Source organism: Apus apus, chromosome 2, assembly GCF_020740795.1.
Source record: "Apus apus isolate bApuApu2 chromosome 2, bApuApu2.pri.cur, whole genome shotgun sequence".
NCBI classification, from domain to species: Eukaryota; Metazoa; Chordata; class Aves; order Apodiformes; family Apodidae; genus Apus; species Apus apus.
In genome coordinates, this window is record NC_067283.1 from 147,492,892 (window position 1) to 147,513,251 (window position 20,360).

Consider the following 20,360-nt stretch of genomic DNA (forward strand, 5'->3'; position numbering starts at 1 on the left):
CAATGGGACAAGGTTAGATCACGGAACGCCTGTCCTTGACACTGAAGGCCTCTTAACCTCACCACATTTCCTAAAATTTTTATTTGAAGTGTTATGTTGTTTCATAGAGCACTTTTAAAAATAATTTTGTGAAGAGACTGAAAACGAGCTGAAGATGACTATTTCCTTTATCTGTGGAAATTCCCAGACAAAAAAAGAAGCAGGAAGTAGGTCATTCTCCTAGAACAATATTTAAGAAATTCTCAAGAATCCCAGATCACAAATCACCTACAGCTGGACGTGAGACTTTGATTATGATGTAGAAGGAATATGCCTGTAATTACCACACATATACACACAAAATTCAAGTACTGTGTAAGTATAATAAATCTCTAATTTTTACTTAAGTATCAACATGAGTCTTGTAAAAGGAGAAGTGATATTCTCTTTTGATGTGATAATGTAGTTCCGTATGTGACCTTAAACGTACATAGATGAAAAATTACATCTGCAGTGTAAAAATTCAACATACGAAAGCCAACATGCTTAGAGCAAAACCATGTTTTAATGTCCCTGTAGGTCCCTCATGCCAAGAAAAAAATTACTTCCCTGTGTCTTAATAGAATTTCCTTTGTGGAAAGAAAGCTGTAACGTGCATGACTTGATGTTTACTTCCTTAGACACAAGTACTGCAGGAAGTACTTTAGTAGCCCTAGAAGAGAGAGACACGAACACTGGCAGCAGTACATACAAAAGATAACATTTGCCTTCTAGAACTGGCTCTTGTCTTCTCAATATCATAAACAAAGCTCAGTACTCTGATGAAAATAGAACAGCTTCACCAGACAGACATCCTCCTCCTTCAGCAGCTCCCCAGGAGGTGCCAGGACCATGGGCATTTGCAGATGGGCTCTGTACCCACTGACCAAGGGAGCTCCCTTCACAGGGACTGCAGGCAGGGAAAGGGGTTTCACTAACCCCCTCCCCTTCCCGACGCCATCTGGCAAGGCAGGCAGTAGCACCTGAGCCCATGTTGAGGGCCCTACAGAACCACAGACATGAAACAACATCCTGCACTGGATACAGCAGAGATATTTTCTGAGCTGAAGGGATGCATTTTTTCTTCCCCACAATTCACATCTTCAACGGGAGGCAGTTGGACTAGATGATCGTTGAAGATCCCTTCCAACTGAAATATTCTAGTTTAGTCTTGTCTAACTATAAGAAACACTTGGCACAGAATCTACCACTGATTTTTAGAAAATCTTTGTAGGGCTCTTTGCACAGCAATGTCATGGCAACCCTCACTTCTGCACTGTAATGCATACCCTGATTGTGTATTAAGAGGGGGAAATCATACAAATGCATCTGAAGCCACAAATCCAAGCAACTGAGGAAGAAGAAACTACAGCTTCAGCAGCCTCTTGTTACACAGAAACACTCACCACAAGCAGGGAACACTCACACTGAGCCCTGAACGCTGTGGAGGCTCAGACTTAGGACTCCCAGGGCTGAATCCCACCTCATTCTGCTGCCCCAGGCAGTCACCTGAAGTTGTCTGTGCCTAAAGCCACCTTTTGGGAACCTTCTCCCAGGACAAAGATAGAAGACTTAAATCAGATTCCCAATGCATTCAAAGGATTTGTACTCTATCACTGACACCCATATCAGTCATTAAGTACTATGTTTATTTCTTATTCAAAAGCTACCAGAATTTTAGTATATGCTTCTGAAACCAGTGAAATTCATGTCTACTTGTGCATATTAAATAAGGAAATAGAAGAACAAATACGGTGAAGAGAAGTTAAAGCATAGCTCTTATATACTAGGAAAAACACATTACTAGAATTAAAGTCTTAAATTTCCTTTGTCTAAACCAGTTATTTTCAGATATATTATCCTGCAAACACTGAAGAGCAACAATAAGAAAGCTAGTTTACAGAATAAAAATACACAAACACAACTCCTCCCAGTCACTTATTATACTTTATATACACCCAAAATATGAATTAAATCTAAATTATTGAAAACTACATCTGTATATATGGTTAAGTCCAAAAAAAAAAAACAAAACCAAAACCCAAAGAAATCATGATTCAGAATCCCGATTAACTTGAAACTGTTTTTGTGTTGCACTTACAAAATGGCTTTGTTCCATGGGTAGCCAGAGGAAAAATAATCAAGGTCAGAGCCAGGCTGCATTTATGAATGAAAAAACACACACATGATAAAAGCCTCAAAAAGACCTTAGAAAAAGCAAGAAAGCTGGCAAGATTAAAAAGGATGGCAAGGAAGTTATTTGAAAGAAGAATGCACCCTTTCTCATTTCATCCTTCAAAAAGCTGCAATCTAATGAAAAAATAATGGAAAAGAAAAAATATTTGACCATCATATTCTTATCTGGACTTGATAACAATAATGCCTTTCGGACAGAGACTGCTGAAGAAAAAAGTAATAAAAGACTCTTTCAAAGATTTCCAGAGCCAGGAGAACCTCAAAGAGCATGCAAGGTTCTCTAGATCATCATGGTGTAAGAGCACTGAGAGATGAGCCACCCCAGAAAGGTAAATTAATACTTTTTTCATCTTTCTTCATCACTGACATGCTTGAAGAAATTCTCATGGAAGAATATTCTTTCAACTCTGTTTCAGAGGATTTATAGCCAACCTAAGTGCTAAGAGTAGACTTCTTAAAAGCTGACAAAATGAGCAATGGCAAGTCATTTAGACTCAGGTACAAGATAATAAAATAGGCAAATATGTATTTATAAAGTAAAGCCTCTTATTTAAAACAACCTCAATACTATAGGAAGAATGAGAAGCAAATACAACAGCTATTTTTAATAAGAGCTCCAGAGAGAACTGAGAATTCAAGTACGCACCAGCAGAGTAATAATGCTGATATATTCCTCAGGCAAATTTATAGAAACTACAGTGCAGAACAGAATTGGTGGACATGTGGATAAATAAAAAATGCTGAACAATAAACACAAGTTCTATAAAAAAACATGTTGACTTTACAAACTGCCCTGTCCCAAATCCCTCCACTCCCAGGTGACCAAGAAGCCCTGTGGGCAAAGGAAATCCACATTAAATTACCTGTTTGGATTTTTGAAAAGGTCTGTCCCTCAACAAAAAAACTAAAAGGAATCAAGCAAACAAAGGACAACAGGGATGAGCCTCACATGGAGGGAAAACAGGTCAAAAAGATGAGATGGGGGAAAGGAAGGAGCAAGAGTTAATTTTCTCAACAGAGGGAGGTCACCAGTGAAGTCCTCTATGATAACATACTGTACACACATCACTGTAACAGTGATAAGGCCCACACCGTTTAACACCATATAAATTAGGAAATAAGATTTATAGTGATAAGCTCTGTTCTTCTTTTCCATGCAACACTATAAATTATTAAAGGTAACAGAAAAAACGCTGACTCCAAAAGTGAGATTAATCTGTCCAAACACTGTCTTCCACAACGAAGATACCCATATTGGAGCTTGGGGACTACCTTTCCTTTTACATTCAGCAAAGGAAAAATTACAGCTCTGCTCATCCTAATGCAAATGCAGAGGAAGGTGGATCTTAAGGTCCCTTCCAACCCAAAAGATTCTATGATTCTATTAAATCAGATGCATCTGACCCTAGAAGTCTCTACATATATTCATTGTACTCAAGAGTCTATGGCAAGAGGTTCATATCTTGGAAGCTTGCAAGTTAGATGAGGTATCCCATGTTGAATGTCTATTACCTGACATTGTGAATTAGGTAGAGTAATACAAGAAGGAAAACACTGTTTACTTCAAGAAATTATTGTGTAACTAGACATTATAAAGAAAGATTCTGGAGTTCTATCTCCTCAACCTTCAGTACCAAGCAAAACAAAGCTTAACATCAGAAATTATTAAGAAAGGAACAAAGTATGCAATAGAACAACACAAAAACACTGCCATAGCATGCTTAAACCTTTGATATTGTATGCAGTTCCTATCACTGGTGCCCAAAATTAAATTCTCCTCCTTGTTTTAAAAAATAAAGTCTATGCTGCCACTTTGGAGAAAGAGTAAAGAGTAAATGTATGCAACAGTTTCTGTAAAAGAGAACAAATAAAATATCACCCCCAAAAGCCCCAAGGGCTGCTGAGCTCAGAAGAGGGATATTGTGGATGACTGTGGGAACAACTCACCCGAGAAACCTATTTTAACAGTTTGAATGGACAAAACTGAATCAAATTTGGATTAATCCACCAAAAAGTCCTCCAACATTACTCCAGCAAGCTTTGGGATTTCAAAGCTCCCTACATATTCTCATGCCCCAGAACATAGAAAAGTCTCTCAATTTCCCATCAAATTACATAATCCTGGTGGGCTTGAAATCAGTGCTTTGAGTCATGGACAGGGCCAGCCTGTTCCTCAGGGGACATCAGGCTCAAAGAGTACAACACATCCTTTACAAGGAAGCAAGAGTACATGTAACTCGATTGATGCAAGATTATGTATGGTAACGATTTACATTAATTTATATTCCTTAGGCAAAATTAACTGTAGAAGTCCATTAAAAAGCATCAAGCATCACGATTATGAGTCTTGACTCAGACAATTCCTGATTTTCATAGCACTGTAAGTTGAGAAAGTGTTAAAAAAACCCACAAAACCAATATTCGTGGTTTTTTGGCTTCCTTCAAGCATCTGCTGTTCATCATTGTGGGAAACCATGGTCCAACTCAGTACCTTTCGTCTTGCATAGGTTTTATGGTTTTAGTTCTCCACTGTGTAAATCACTTTGACTGTATTTGGGAGTTACACCAGGATACTAATAAAAAAGAGCTATTGAAAAATCTAGAACAAAAATAATTGTGCAGTTTACTGCTGTTACAATTCAATCCCAATGTTACAGGAAAGCTAGTCAAAATGGATTCTTCATTAAGTTAATGCACCAGTCATGTAAGATGGGTTCCTAGTTAAAGATGCAATCTACCATGACAGAAATAAACAGCAAGCCAGATAAGGAGGAAGTGGTGAGAAAGAGGTATCAACTTGAGTCTCTCACTGCATTTCATAAAATATTTCCCAAAAAGTACTTTCAGATAGGGGGAAAAGGGATTAAAGAATCATGGAGTGGTTTGGGTTGGAAGGGACCTCAAAGATAATCTAGCTAATTTTGTCCATAAGGTACATTTAGAGATAATTGGAAAAAAAAAATATAATATTTTCTTCCAGATACAATGATGACACAGATCAGAATCGCTTTCTAGCTTGTGTTGTGTAGAAGATGCTGAAAAGTCCACAACTCATAATAGCACTTGAAAACATCAGTGACAGATAGGAAATTTTCCCCACAGGCACAAGCTCTAAAGCAGTTTCTGCTCAGTGGATGCTGATCTTGGTGATAAATATCACAGAATGGTTTGGGTCGTAGTTCAACTCCCCTGCATGGGCAGGCACACCTCCCTTTACACCAGGTTGCTCAAAGCCCCATCCAACCTGGTCTAGAACAATTCCAGAGATGGGGCATCTAAAACTTTCCTGGACAATCTGTGCCAGCGTCTCACCACCCTCGTAGTTAAACATTTCTTACTAATATCTAAGGGTGAGACCTTTCTAAGGGATTTCCACATTTTTGTGCTGGCATGTTTCCATAATTCCACAGTAGTAGATCTAAACATAAATATGACAAACATATGAGGGATGTGCACAAAAAGCAAAATTACTTTGGGTGACTTTTAAGTTTTTTTCATAACAGAAGAGAGTCCCTTGTGGTTCATAATTCAGCAATGAAGAGGAACAAACCAACACACCAGAGAGCTAGGGCTTTCTGAAGAATTATGTATGAGACATTGCATTGTGTTAATGTCAGTGTTCAAATATTACTTCAGGCACAAAACAAAACAAAAAAACCCCAACACCATCCAAAAAATTCTAGCTATGACTTTTGGTTGAGTATGAATGGAAGAAAGAAGGATTTCTGTTCCCTCTGAATAACCACCTCACACCAGTCCAGCTAGAGTTTTTAAAAAGAGAGCAGTTTTAAAATAGAAGTTTAAACACAGTCTTAGCTTCTAGCAAACAACTAAACTTGAAAAACAAAATTCCAATTTCAAGTTCTCCAAGTGTAGTTAGAAGCTTTCTTATGAAATATGAAAACAGTCACCTAACTCTTGCCTGAGCTCATATTTGCCAGTGCATTTTATAGTTGGCTTAGTATGTTTTACATGAAGTTAACCATCAGTGAAATCAACTTTCATCACTGAAGCATAAAAAGAAAACAACAGGCTTAGCAATTCTTTTTGTAAAGGCAAGCAAAACAAGTTTGAGTTTTAATTTGGTCACTTTATTTTTTTATTAATTTTTCCAAGGTTTCACATGTATAACACATGCTTTCATTCCTCTTCTTACTAACCCTACTTCATGTTTAGCAGTTACTGCACGAATCATCTCCTTTGCACACCTTTTCAAATTACAACGTAGCCTCTCACAAGAGCTTTCTGAAGAGGGAGCTAGAGTATCACGTCTAGTGCTTCCTTTAATCCAAAAGAATTCATACTAACTTGTATCTTTGAAACAAGACTTGCCCAAAGTAAAAAAAAGTGAAAATCAACTACCTATCTGTCTCCTAGCTCCTTTTCAAGTGCAGAGGCAGCTAATTAAAACCATTAACCAACCTTCTATTGCTTTCACTCAATGTGTCTAGTACATTATATAATATGGGCCTACTTACAGGCATTGAAAACAGTATTACTTTTATTACAAGACTCAAATCAAATGTTAACTAAAATCTCTAGTATCATTTACATGTTTCAACACAGGGAGAACACTTTCATGTGATTTACAACTTTCATCAGTTTTGAAATTCAGTAAGTAGGTACTTTCAAATGGAAAAGCTGATTGGAGCACCTGAGTACTTGTAAAAACAAAACTAAATACACATGTACCCAGATATTATTCTCACCTCATATCAGGCTTCACAGTACATTGGGAAAACAGTCAGCAAGTGAAGTTACAGAAAAGCTAATTAAAAGGTGGTGCTAGTAGTCCAAAAATATTAGTGGTTGGCAGAACAGTTAATAATCTACAGTACATTAAAAACCCCACACATTTCCATTAACACAAGTTAATGGGACAGCACACACAAAACAACACAGAAACTAAAACCACTCAGAAGTGGCTCTGCATTAGGAAAGTATTTGCTAAACTAATTAGCAAATTAGCAAAATTTTTGCTAGCGAATTAGAACTAGGATTTTCTAAAATCCAGTATTTACAGCCAGATGGTTATTGGAAGGTAATACAGCTCTGCTACCCTATCTGCCTTTAGAACAGCTTTTGGAGCTTAAGAGAAACAGGGGTAGAATCCAGGTATACTTGGTAACATTTTTTAAATCTAATTTATATATTGATCTGTGTTTGATTTGTTACTGAACTTAAATTGATTATCAGCTCATATTCCAGACAGCTACCCTCTCATCAAAATTACTGCTATAGCTTCTATAAAACATCAACAGTGCCTTCAAGCAAACAAAACAATGATAAATCTCTAAACTAGAGATTTTATATTTTAGTTAAGGGAACTATATAATTTTTATTGTACATATTTATGAGGGGAGATCAAGAATTGAAGGATCAAACGTATCTACTGGTAGATGTGTTTTTCTTTAATTTTAAACTTTTAAACAAATTTTCATTCTTAATGCATTATGAAGTTTGTTCCATAAATTCAGCCTAGAACACTGTCCTGTAACTGTTGTATTTGAAGGTAACTGATTGAAATGTGACAACAGGAAAATTTACCCATGGGAATTCTAGAGGTTTTGCAGAAAGATATGACAGTGAAAAAATTGGAGAACACATTAATCTGATGAACAATCAGGAGCAAAGAAATAAAATGTTTAAATCCAAACACTCCTAAACAGACAAGCATCTCTTATGGTATACACTTCAATAGGATGAACTGCAAGACACTTCTCAAACTTGAAATCAAATACTTAGGTTCTTTTGTAAAACTGAAAACCATGTCTTACCTTGCCCCGAATTATATATTGCTTTCACAGATTTTTTCACCTTCTGTAGTGCAGTTCTGTCTTGATCCAATGCCTACAATAACAACAAATAAACAAACTTTTAATATTTACTTCATTGATCAAGAGAATATATTATCTGATTTAAAAAGATACCCATGAAGTAAGTAATTTCCCAGTCTGGAAAAAAATGCAGATAAAACATTCAGTCTGCAGAAAGGTCTGAGATCATTCAGCCTCTTCAGGATTAATTAAAGAACTGAACTGATAACACTCTGAAGGCAAAGTACAGCAGCAGTGACAATGCTAAAAGAAAAACACTATTTCAGTTTTGCAAGGGACAAAGCATTTATTCAAGTTGTAATCTATTTTGAAAAAAGCCCAAGAAATAGTAGATGCTTCTGCTTGTTAACTTGTGTTTTCCCACCTACAGACACAGATTATCACACTAACCTCTTACTGCAAACACCACAACAAAATTTTATAAATACATAATATGAAAAGCAGCAAAAAAAAAAAAAAATAAATCTGATTTTGTATAACATAATGTGACTGAAAGGAAATATAAAATTTATAAGAATAACACTCAAATATGCTTTTTCATTATTACATCATTCTGAATTTTAAATTTCCTGCAATACTTTCAAAATGCAGAAGAAAACATCACTAAATAATGATAGACCTAGGATTAGATTTTAAATACTTTCTTTTTTAAAAAAATATAACTTCTTCCTACCCACTCATAATCTGTTGTAAGAGATGAAATTAACCTGAGAAAGAACTATTATAATGGAGCAAAAAAAAAAAAATAAAGGAAACATTAGTACAGACTTCTGGAATCACAGAATCATCATGGTTGGAAAGGACCTCTAAGATAACTGAGATATATTGTCAACACAAAAATAACCCCACAACCTTGGCCACTAGAGCATGTCCTGAAGTGCTACATCTACATGTTTCACAGAATCACAAAATATTTCACAGAATATTTCACAGAATCATAGAATAATAGAATCACTTTGGTTGGAAAAGACCTTTAAGATCGTGGAGTCCAACCATTAACCCTACTCTACCAAGTCCAGCACTAAGCCATGTCCCCAAGTGTCACATCTAGATGACTTTTAAACACATCCAGGGATGGTGACTCACCCACCTCCCTGGGCAGCATGTTCCAATGTCTGACAACCCTTTCAGTGAAAAAGTTCTTCCTAATGTCTAGTCTAAACCTCCCCTGGTGCAGCTAGAGACCAGTTCCTCTTATTCTATCAGTTCAGCAAAGCCAAGTGCTGGGTCCTGCAGTCTCTTTGGTTTCTTGAATACCTCCAGGGATGGGGAGTCAACCACCTCCCTGGACAGCCTGTTCCAGTGCCTGACCACTCCTTCAGTATAGAAATTCTTCCTAAAATTTCATCCAAACCTCCCCTGCTGCAACTTCAGGCCATTTCCTCTGCTCCTATCATTATTTACATGGGAGAAGAAGCCAACGCCCACAGCTCTATAAGCTACTTTCAGGTAGTTGTAGAGCGCAATGAGGTCTCCCCTCAGCCTCCTCTTCCGCAGACTAAAGAACCCCAGTTCCCTCAGCCACTCCTCATATGACTTGTTTTCTAGACCCTTCACCAGCTTGGTAGCTCTCCTCTGGAAATGCTCCAGCACCTCAATGTCCTTCTTATAGTGAGGGGCCCAGAACTGAATGCAACCCTTAAAGCCACATACTGGTACTGTGTGCAGTGATTCAATCAATTTCACTTAAGTGTGAGTTTTGTATATTCTGCCTATATAGCACATTGTACACAGTTCCCTGTTATCCATGGAGAACACGTACAGGAATTTTTCATTATTTCCTATATTTTTTTCCCCTCATTTATATCATAGGCACTCTCCCATCATATAAATAGATCAATAATCTAAAGTTATAATGAAGCTGGCAGTGTTTTTTTCGCTATTATATTCAAGTTCATGTCACTGAAGATTAGAGAACCTGTACTCAGAACTACTGTTACGATAGCAGCCCAGCTGAGCCTGTGAGCTGTTGTAGACCACAAAGTTAAAAGTTGCAAACACCTTTGGGTATCCATATTATCCAATTTAAAGCTTGGTGCCCATGTGGGTCTGGTATCTGAAGCCTGGCAGACCAAGGTAGACCGGCAGCTGCTCCGTGAGCAGGGCCATCACCAACAACACTGTGGTGAAAACTTGAACAGCAAGCAGAGCTTTCTCTATCAAAGCTGAGGTGATTAAGGCTTATTACACTGGATATTAATAAGTTCCAAAAAAACACAGCAGATCTTCATGTGAGGGTACCACTCCTAGGAAAGCTCAAAACACTGCTTCAGTATATGCAGACTTACAGTAGGAATCCATATAAAGAGAAACCAATTAATATAAAATAGCTTTATTTTGGAGTGGCCCAATTTGAACCAAGCAAAATATTATAGCTGAGCAATACATCAAAGCCTGTAACAAAATTTAGTGGTTTTGTTCTTAAACCAAAAATCATCACATTTTCAAATCACACAACCACTTCTATGGTAGCTGAAAGTAGAAAGTTTGGAACCACAGAATTTATGTAAATGCTTTCTAATTCTAGTTATCTCTAGTTTTTAATTTGCAGTATAACAATGGATTAAAATATTCAGAACTGCAAATATCATTATTACTTTTGCTCCCCAGTAAAAAGGTAGAATTTACTTTATTTCATCTTAACAGAAAGGGTTAAGATTTTTAAATTTAATAAAATATTAAGAACTGTGTTTCTTTTCAAGACAGTCCACAGTAGGTCAGTCTCCTTAGATTCCTTTGCTAATAATGTCAAAAGCTTTTGCTTTTGTGTGCATGCTATGCCAGACAGTTGTTGTCATACATTTCTACTAAGTTGTCTTTATCTTCAATGGCCAGAAAAAAATAATGATTCACTTGTCCATTGAGAGTTTGAACACAGGATAGTTTAAGAATCTGAAATCAACATTGTGAAAAAAAGCCAATGGATAATGTTGGTAAGATTCAGAGACAGAATGTTGTAATAAGTTGTAATTTTGAAGCAAACTGAACTCTTGCAAGGAGAAAACAAATACAAAAACTCCAACTAATTGTTCCTAAAGATATCAATCTAGAAGACTAAAACAAATGAACTAGGAAAAATCTTCCAAATTTGATTTGACATAGAATTAAATTTAATCACTAATATGGGAGCAGGAGAGAAGGGAACATTCATTATTTTAAGAGAGCAATCACTGAGCATAGTAATATACAGAGATGAAATCCACTGCCTGAAGGAGCCGGTGATCTAAGTCAGAATGACATCACAGATCAGTTTTGGTTTTTTACATTTGCAAATACAATCTTTACAGGAACTAGCTCTTCACAGTCCAAAATTCACCACATAACACAAGCCCACACACACTCACAACTGTATGCCAGGGCACAGTGTAAAATGCTGACCACAGGGGTAACCCAATTCTATGCAGGATTCTAGATACACAAAAGCCAGGATCTATGGAGCTTAGGGATGGGGCTTTTTTTGTGGGTTTTTTTTTCTATGTGTGTTTGTTTGTTTTATATATCTCTAGGTAGTTTGTTTCTAAATATATTACACTCCTCTTGAATGTCTTGCTAATAAATTTAGCTGCACTCTGTAGCAAAGGAGTATGCTGCACTCAAGGGTCAACTCAACTCAAGGAGAAAGGAACAGCCTTAGGTGAGAACATGCTTTTGCAGTATCTTAATTTTATTTTTCAGTATTTAGAATACTAATATTTTCACTCCCCAACTTAGAAAACCCAAAAATCCGATCTTCCAGTAAAAGTGACATACATTTATATTCTTGAAAACTACAATGCCTTCCAGAACCAACAGGCCTCTGTAATGACATGCTCTACATTTCAACATAATAAAAACTTCTTCATCACCACCCACTCCTTGAAAATGCTTCTTTCTTCATTTCTGTGATACCACCTCCAAGGAGGCTTTTTTAACTTACTTGAGAGAACGTCTTCTTATCCTCTTAATCATTTTGCAAAGACAGAACTTACTAAAGCACAGATTTGCTACCCCCTTGGCTGAACAAAGCTTTACTCTTGAAAACAGTAATCTTGGAGACAAGCTCCATCTTTATTCAAAATAATGAAAATTTCATGTTAGCAAACCCCCCTATGACATATTAATGAAGAAATTAAGGAAAAAAAATCCACCCATATTTAATCTGCTTATACAAAATGAAACAAGAAAAGCTCTCTCCTCCTCACACTTAGCAGTTGTGTTATGAATGATCTCTAACATATATCCTGTCAAGGTTTCATCTTCCTGTGTTCCCTTACATTGAAGTTTATGCTCAAGAAGAAAACCTGATCATGCAAGATGAGCTGTTCTAACTAAACAGCTTGGAATCCCACAGACATCCACATCATATTTGATTTCTCTTTTCTGCTAAAATTTAGCTACTTTGAACCTAATCTGCAATTTCAAACCATCGACCTAGTTCAAATCTGCACTCCTGAAGAAAGCAGTGCGTCTCCTTCCTCACACTGAAGGATTCATGTTGGCTACACAGAGATTCAGGTCAGGAGCTGCTGTGGTCACCTCAGCGCCATGAAAACTAGGCACACCTTTGTACTACTGCAGATTTAGCTCACCTTCCATCCACTCACTGCACACTAATATAAATTTGTACTTAGAGCTACCATTTCACATTCAGAGGGAAGACTTCTTGCAGCACTCTCCTTCTTTAAGAAGTACATTTACTGGCAGCTATTCATACTAATATAAAATTGGAAACTTGTTACCTGAGGAAACAAAATCAAATTAATTTTGGAGTGAAGGGAGACTGACATCTCAGAGTAGATAACTTCACTGGTAGCTGCACATACATGTTTACCAGCATGACACAGCACACAGTATCAGGTCAGAAAAGGTGTACGTTGACAAGCCATAAGCCACAAGCCACACTCAGTCCTCTCTTCTAGATGAAATAGTCATGCACTGCTGTTCACACAGACAGACACTGTTTCTCTCTTCCACCTTCATGAATCTGAGCTCCTCTCAATAAAGGATATTTCTATTTTTGAGCCATGCTCTGTATTAATAGCTACTAAATGTTAAACCAGAAATACTGTGCAGCGTGTAAAATGCTACATTCTGGTATCTATCTTTGATGTACTAAAAAAACCCAAACTCATAGTTAGATAGATCACTATTTTTTTCTTTAGAACCTTGTGTCTTTTTATTCCAAATAGATGCATATATTTGTGCACATGCACGCGTATGTAAAAGTCTACGTGCTGGAGATGACACTTAACAATATTTCACAGAATCATAGAATAATAGAATAATGGAATCACAGAATCACTTTGGTTGGAAAAGACCTTTAAGATCGTGGAGTCCAACCATTAACCCTACTCTACTAAGTCCAGCACTAAGCCATGTCCCCAAGTGCCACATCTAGATGACTTTTAAACACATCCAGGGATGGTGACTCACCCACCTCCCTGGGCAGCATGTTCCAATGTCTGACAACCCTTTCAGTGAAAAAGTTCTTCCTAATGTCTAGTCTAAACCTCCCCTGGTGCAGCTAGAGACCAGTTCCTCTTATTCTATCGTCAGTTACTTGTGAGAAGAGACCAACACCCACCTCTTTACAGTGTCTTTCAGGTAGTTGTAGAGGGTGATGAGGTCTCCCCTCAGCTTCCTTTTTTTCAGACTAAACAGCCCCAGTTTCCTCAGCCACTCCTCATAAGACTTGTTCTCAAGGCTCTTCACCAGCTTCAATGCCCTTCTTCAGACAGGCTCCAGCACCTCAGTATCCTTCCTGTCTTGAGGTGCCCTAAACTGGACACAATATTCAAGACGTGGCCTCACCAATGCCCAGTACAGAGGGATAAGCACCTCTCTGGTCCTGCTTGCCACACTATTTCCATTAAAGGCCAGGATGCTATTTGCTTTCTTGGCCACCTGGGCACACTGCTGGCTCATATCAGAACCCCCAGATCCTTTTCTGCTGGACAGCTTTCCAGCCACTCTTCCCCAAGCCTGTAGCAGTGCATAGGATTGTTGTGGCCCAAGTGCAGGACCTGGCACTTGGCATTGTTGAACCTTATACCATTGACCTTGGCCCATCAATCTAGTCTGTCCAAGTCTCTCTGCAGAGCCTCTCTACCCTCAGGCAGATTAACACTCTCTCCCAACTTGGTGTATCTACAAACTTATAGAGGGTTCATTCTATCTCCTCATTAAGATCGTTGATAAAGATGTTAAAAAGAAATGGCCCCAACACTGAGCCCTGAGGAGCCCCACTTGTGACCAGCCACCAGCTGGATGGAACTCCACTCCCCACCATTCTCTGGGCCCGGCCATCCAGCCGGTGTTTTTCCCAGCAGAGCAGATGCTCGTCCAAGCCATGAGCAGCCAGTTTTGTCATCACAAACCTGTGGGTGACAGTGTCAAAGGCCTTACAGAAGTACACGTAGACAACACCCACAGCCTTTGCCTCATCGACCAGGCAGGTCATCTTGTTATAGAAATTACTCCTGATAAACCAGAAAAGCACAGTGTAAGCAATGCAAAAATCTTCCTTTCTTGATGGATATAAAACCACTATTACAGAAACTGATCACAAAAGTGTTTTGTACACTTTTTTAGCTCTTCCATAAATCATTCCATTGTCCTACAGGCCCACACTTCCACAGAGGATACCATGACCCCTTCAGCCCACTAGATCTACTAAAATACCAAGTATGTTTTGTGCATCTTGCAAATCTTTGTGATTTTAAGAGGGGAAAAAAACCCAATGATTTCTATTTCATCTATCACTAATAAAAGACAAGAGCAGCTCAAGACACTGGCAATCACATTAACATGTCAGCATATATTATTAATCCCCTCAAGTAGATTACTATCCAGAAGAGATGCATTTTCCAACTGGAACAAACTGCTCATCCTCATACTAGAGTAGCTTTAGAATTTCACTGTTTTTAGGAGGTTTGCACTAAAAAAAAATTCCATATCCTACCACTACCAAAACCCATCCACAAAAATAATACACCAAAAAAGCCATGCTTGTGTATTGTCAAGACACAAGATTAATTATTTCACAGAAAATACACAATGACCTATTGGCTTCAAGTGACTAATCAGTTATCAATTAACTCAACAATCCAACCCTGACACAGCAGTAAGTGACATTTACTATTGTCTGTACTAGAAAATATGCTTGCTGCTTGCTCAAGTCCCAGTTCCAATAACCATGTGAGAAAGCAGAGCAGAGGTACTTCAAAAAGTTATGGCTGCTCAGCACCAGCAGCAGTTTTCTTTACAGTAAACTCCTAACTTTATTGGGTGGATAATAAACCCAGACTAGACAAGTTATTAAGTTAATACATGCTACTGAAATTGCAACAAGAAAAACCCCATAATTCCCCCGATGAAATACAATCAAAAGAGAAGGTAAGAGTCAAGTGCTGGTCTCCTGTGTGCTACCCACTCAGAAATGAGTAGACTGACAAACTCAATTCTGTACATGGAGAAGTGATTCAAACCACCCTTCCTGTCCTTCCCTCTCCTCTCATTTTGTACTGGCCCTGCCAGTCACCAGTATGAAGTCTGTTTTCCAGTTGTTAGTCTCAGCACATGTCTACATGACAAAGATAGGAAGTTGTTAAAATTTTTCTAGAGACACTTAATCCCTTCATGCAAGAGATGGATATAGGCAGGCACAGTTTGAACTTGTCCTGAATTACTTAAAAACTCAAAAGATCAAAATAATACCATCAACAAGCATTTACGACTGTAACAACTGCCATCAACATCATTTAGTACACCATCATTTACCAGCTACCGCAAAATTAGACCAATTATAATAATATTTTTATTAAATTGTGATTTCCCTGAAAAATAAAAAAATCCAAGTGTTTAACCATAAACTAATGAGAAAAGCATCAGCAATGAAATTTAGGAAATACACTTTTCCAGAAAATAACATTTTCAGTTTATGCCAAAGTGTAGCAGAGATCCCATCAGCTGAACTTCCCTCACATCTCTTGCTGTTAGTTACATAGCCTGATGTAACTCAACAGTCTCTCTCCAAACTAGCATACGTGGGAAAAATTCTAAGTCCTTCAGTGCTGTAAAAGTCACTTTAGAAGTACAAGCTCATTTGTGTAGTCTCTAAGATTAGAATTGCAAAAACAAGAATTATTAAATTATTCTTCAAGTATTACTCTTTAAAGGGAAGCCCAGTAGATACTGCTTGTAAAATCTCTCTCAGAAGTCCAGTATTGCTAATTGTACTTTGTTTTGAATATTGATCTTTGGATCTCTTGTTGCAATCACACTCCTACCAGAAGCCTTTTCAGCAAGAACATGACAAAAGATTCTAATTGCTATCTATGTATGATTACTTCTAGATGAAATGAAGTCAGCACCACGTTTTTGCTAATGAGCACAGAGCAGATATTTGTCTTATGCATGCTCTGACACATTTGGGAATATTTAACAATATTTTGGCCAGTTCTTCCTTTAAGTTCTCAGTTAAGTTACATCAATATTTCTGATTTTGTGCATAAGGAACATTTAGAGATAACTGAAAAGTAAAACTATAATCATGACACAGATAAGATTCATTTCCTAGCTTCTGTTGTGTAGGAGATGCTGAAAATTCCACAAATAGTGACAACACTTTAAAACACCCAGTGACAAATACAAATTTTTCTCCATAGACACAGGCTCTAAAGCAGCTTTTGCTGAGTAAAAACTAATCTTGGTGTTAAATATCACAGTATCACAGGATGTTAAGTGTTGGAAGGGGCCTCTGGAGATCATCTAGTGAAACCTCCCTGACCAGAGCAGGTTCACCTAGAGCAGGTTGCACAAAATGGCATCCAGGTGGATTTTGAATGTCTCTAGAGATGGAGATTCCACAAGTGCTATGGGCAGCCTGTTCCAGGGCTCTGCCAAAGTCAGAAAATGCTTTGGGTTGGGTTCCAACCGTGGGCAGAGGTGACACCTTCCACCAGACCAGGTTGTTCCAAGCACCATCCAGCCTGGCCCTGAACACTTCAAGGGACAGGACATCCACAATTATTTAGTGGCAATACTCCTACCTTTACACTGGCAACAACATCCCTTGAACTAACAATGACTGGTTGAACAGCTATCGTTCACTGTATCCAAACTCACTTTATTATAACAGTCAGGTTTCTAAACAGTAGTAGTAAAGCTAAGACAGCAAAACCAGTGACCAGCTTTTATATCTCTGCAGCACAATTTTACCTATTTCTTACTCCAGCAGCAGATGAACACACTAGCATCATTAATGGGTAAAATCTGGTCAAAGCTCAGAAACCACCAAACCCACACTCTGTGGCTCCTGAAAATACCACTGTACAAGATTCCCAACTTCTGCTAGCACTAAAGCTGCACAGCACGAACAAGTGGTTGCACAGACCACACAAATAAATAAGTCTTCCTACATTATAAATGCTGTGGGACTCTTTAGCAAGTCATGGCATATTGTGTCTTATTTCCCTGAGCAAATCCTTCTTGTCCACATTTGCAATCTGCTGAGTATTGCTTTAAAAGCACAAATGGAATTATATTAACAATGTAAGAAACAGAAGTATATTCTATACCTATGCAATGGAAATACATTACTTTGATTATGAGGATTGGCTGCTAAGTACTATGCTACATAATCTTTTTTCCAGCATACACATACACAGTTCCATGTAAGTAGTAAATAAACAAATTTTTTAATTTATTTCTTGACGATACTTGCAAATTGAAAAATCCCAATACACCATACCATAAAGTACCATTTTCTTTTTTTTTTCATTAACAAAATCTAACCTAAAAAGCTTATTTGCAAAAGACAACAAAATACAATTCAAAACAGCACAATCAAAAAATAAATATATCAGAAGATAGCAAACAGTTGAGGTAAGATCTTTCAAAAGAAATCTAACTGAAGAGAAGATAGCACACAACCAGCATAAACACAAATGTACTAAATAGACATGATAGCAGACATAAATTTATTAGAAAGAAATGGGATTCTTAGCAACCTGATTTGGAAAAAAGCACAGAAGTCCCTGGAGAATTGCCCGCCCCCACCATATCTGACTGTAAATTTCACCAACAGGAGAACTTTCCAGCTGTCACAATACAGTTATATACCACAAAGTATTTTCCTCCTGTGTTAACGCTTCTTCTAAAACCACAAAATAATTTTGCAGTATGCTCTGTATTTAAAAGCTGTTATCCCAGCAACTCACAAGTATTATCCAGTCAGGGAGGAAGGAGGCACTAGATCAAGACCTATGAGTTACAGTTATTACCACCTTCTTCGGCAACAAAATTATGCAGATATTGCACACAAATTCTATGAATGTTGCAGAATCTCAAAAGTGACATTCAAGGATAAAGTACTGCCTCACTCATCCCTCACACTGGGGTTGCAATTACACAGCACACTTACACATCCAAGCTCTATACATTTCAATCAGCACTGTTACTAGTCAATATCTGCTGTCAGCTACCAGCATAGATATGGAGGACATCAGAAACATACAGATGGTAAACCAAGCTATTACGTTACTACTAATCTCAAAACTAAGCCAAAATGTTACTTCTACTATTACAAACCCTTTTTTCCTTAAAAAATTGCATCATTGTGGGCAGTGGAGCATGGTCCCTTCTCCCAACCCCTGAATATTTCAAAGCATACTTTGTTGTATGACTGCAATATTCCATTTCAGAATTAGACAATAAAATTTTTCTATGTGGGGAAAAAAAAAAAAAGAAAGAAAAAAAAAAGAGTGTCTATTTGTAAAAAAGGTATTTCCATTACAACAAAGACCTTGAAGACTACTACAGCATTCTGGGACACTGCTTACAATTCAGTTTTTCAATTTGATTTTGTTATTGGAGAGCATTACAATGACAGACTCAACAAGACTTCATCTTATGACACATTAAATCTGTAACCACCACCACTTACAATGAAGTTCAGAGTTACACTTGGATGACGAGACCAAAGAGTCTACCATCTAATCCTTTTTATAGTGATAATGTAATAATGTAATGTAGACTAATGATAATGGGAGACAGAATAACACATAATCTAGAAACACTCTAAAAAATAAGCACACATTCAATCTTTTTCCTTAGTTTTTAAGGTAAAATTTCCAAATGGAAACGAAAAGTTTCACCATATATAAGAGGAGCTGTGTTTCTAATCATTATGATTAGACTTTGGCTAGAGATAACTTAAAAAAAGCCAAGAGAGATTTTGAGACTCCTCTTACAAAAGGAAAAGAAATAAATTCACAAGACCATAATTTAGATCTGAAGCATTCATTTTGAATTTGTATTTCATGCTCTTTGATACAAACATAATCTAAACTTAATGTAGTGGGGAAAATTACAGAAGAGGAAGCATGATAATTGGAACACTCTATTCTAATATTTTAATTTCAAAATCTGTTAAAAATATCTACTTTCTCCTCCATTCTCTTTAATTTCTCCTGACCAACATGCAAAACCAGCATAAATGTGCAATAGAAAACTAAGATGTGCATCTTATCTTCACTGTGGTACAGAAAACCAACAGGCCTCTAAAAGCAATACAGGCTGGAAAACCCAACCCATAAATGTGTATTACATACTATGTAATGATGTATGTGCTTTAATTAGTAGAATACTTCTATCACAAAATCATAGAATGGTTTGGGTTGGAAGGGAACTTAAAAGATTACCTAGTTCCAACCCCTCTGCACAGACAAGGACACCTCCCACTAGATGAGGTTGCTCAAAGCCCCATCCAACCTGGCCTTGAACACTGCTAAGGAGGGGGCAACTTAAGACCACAGTGAGGTCTGCTTTCTCCATATTCAAATAAAAAGCAGTGAAATGAGAAGGAATATCTAGCCTGAGGCAAATGTGATCAAATTAGATTATTTACAGTTAATTTTGAAGATGACAGCACACATTGTGACCACTGGCAAAATGGTTAAGCCTAGAAAGTAATTTCTGACTTTGGGAGAAGTGCATAAACTTTAGCAATCAGTCGAGGCTGAAAGAAAAGCATATACCAACAACACTGAAATCCTCTAAAGTAAAGGAAACCTTAATTTGTCCAAACGGTGACATGACCTGACAACACCATTGGGACAAAAGTTAACACTTACCCAAAAGGACAATTTAAATACAGTGCTGGTTTTAAAGGTATTGCTCTAAGAAAACAGCAAAACTTTAAAAAAATTTAGCAGTAATTTCCAGTACATCAGGAAACAGTATCAGTGCTTTGCAAGCAAAATGTACTTCACAGCATTTTTTAACCTAGTATTGTGTTTGGTAAAAATGGCCTATGCTGTTTCTCCTTTG

General features: G+C 37.4%; 1 protein-coding gene across 5 annotated transcripts in view; it reads right to left on the reverse strand.

The window, feature by feature from the left end:
• Window positions 1–20,360, reverse strand: part of ASAP1 (ArfGAP with SH3 domain, ankyrin repeat and PH domain 1) — a 156,174-nt gene that overhangs the window by 68,507 nt on the left and 67,307 nt on the right. For all 5 annotated transcript variants that reach the window (XM_051611203.1, XM_051611200.1, XM_051611199.1 and 2 more), the window contains one exon: window positions 7,992–8,064. In XM_051611203.1, the coding sequence (XP_051467163.1) occupies window positions 7,992–8,064 (73 nt within the window). The remainder of the gene's footprint in view (window positions 1–7,991; window positions 8,065–20,360) is intronic.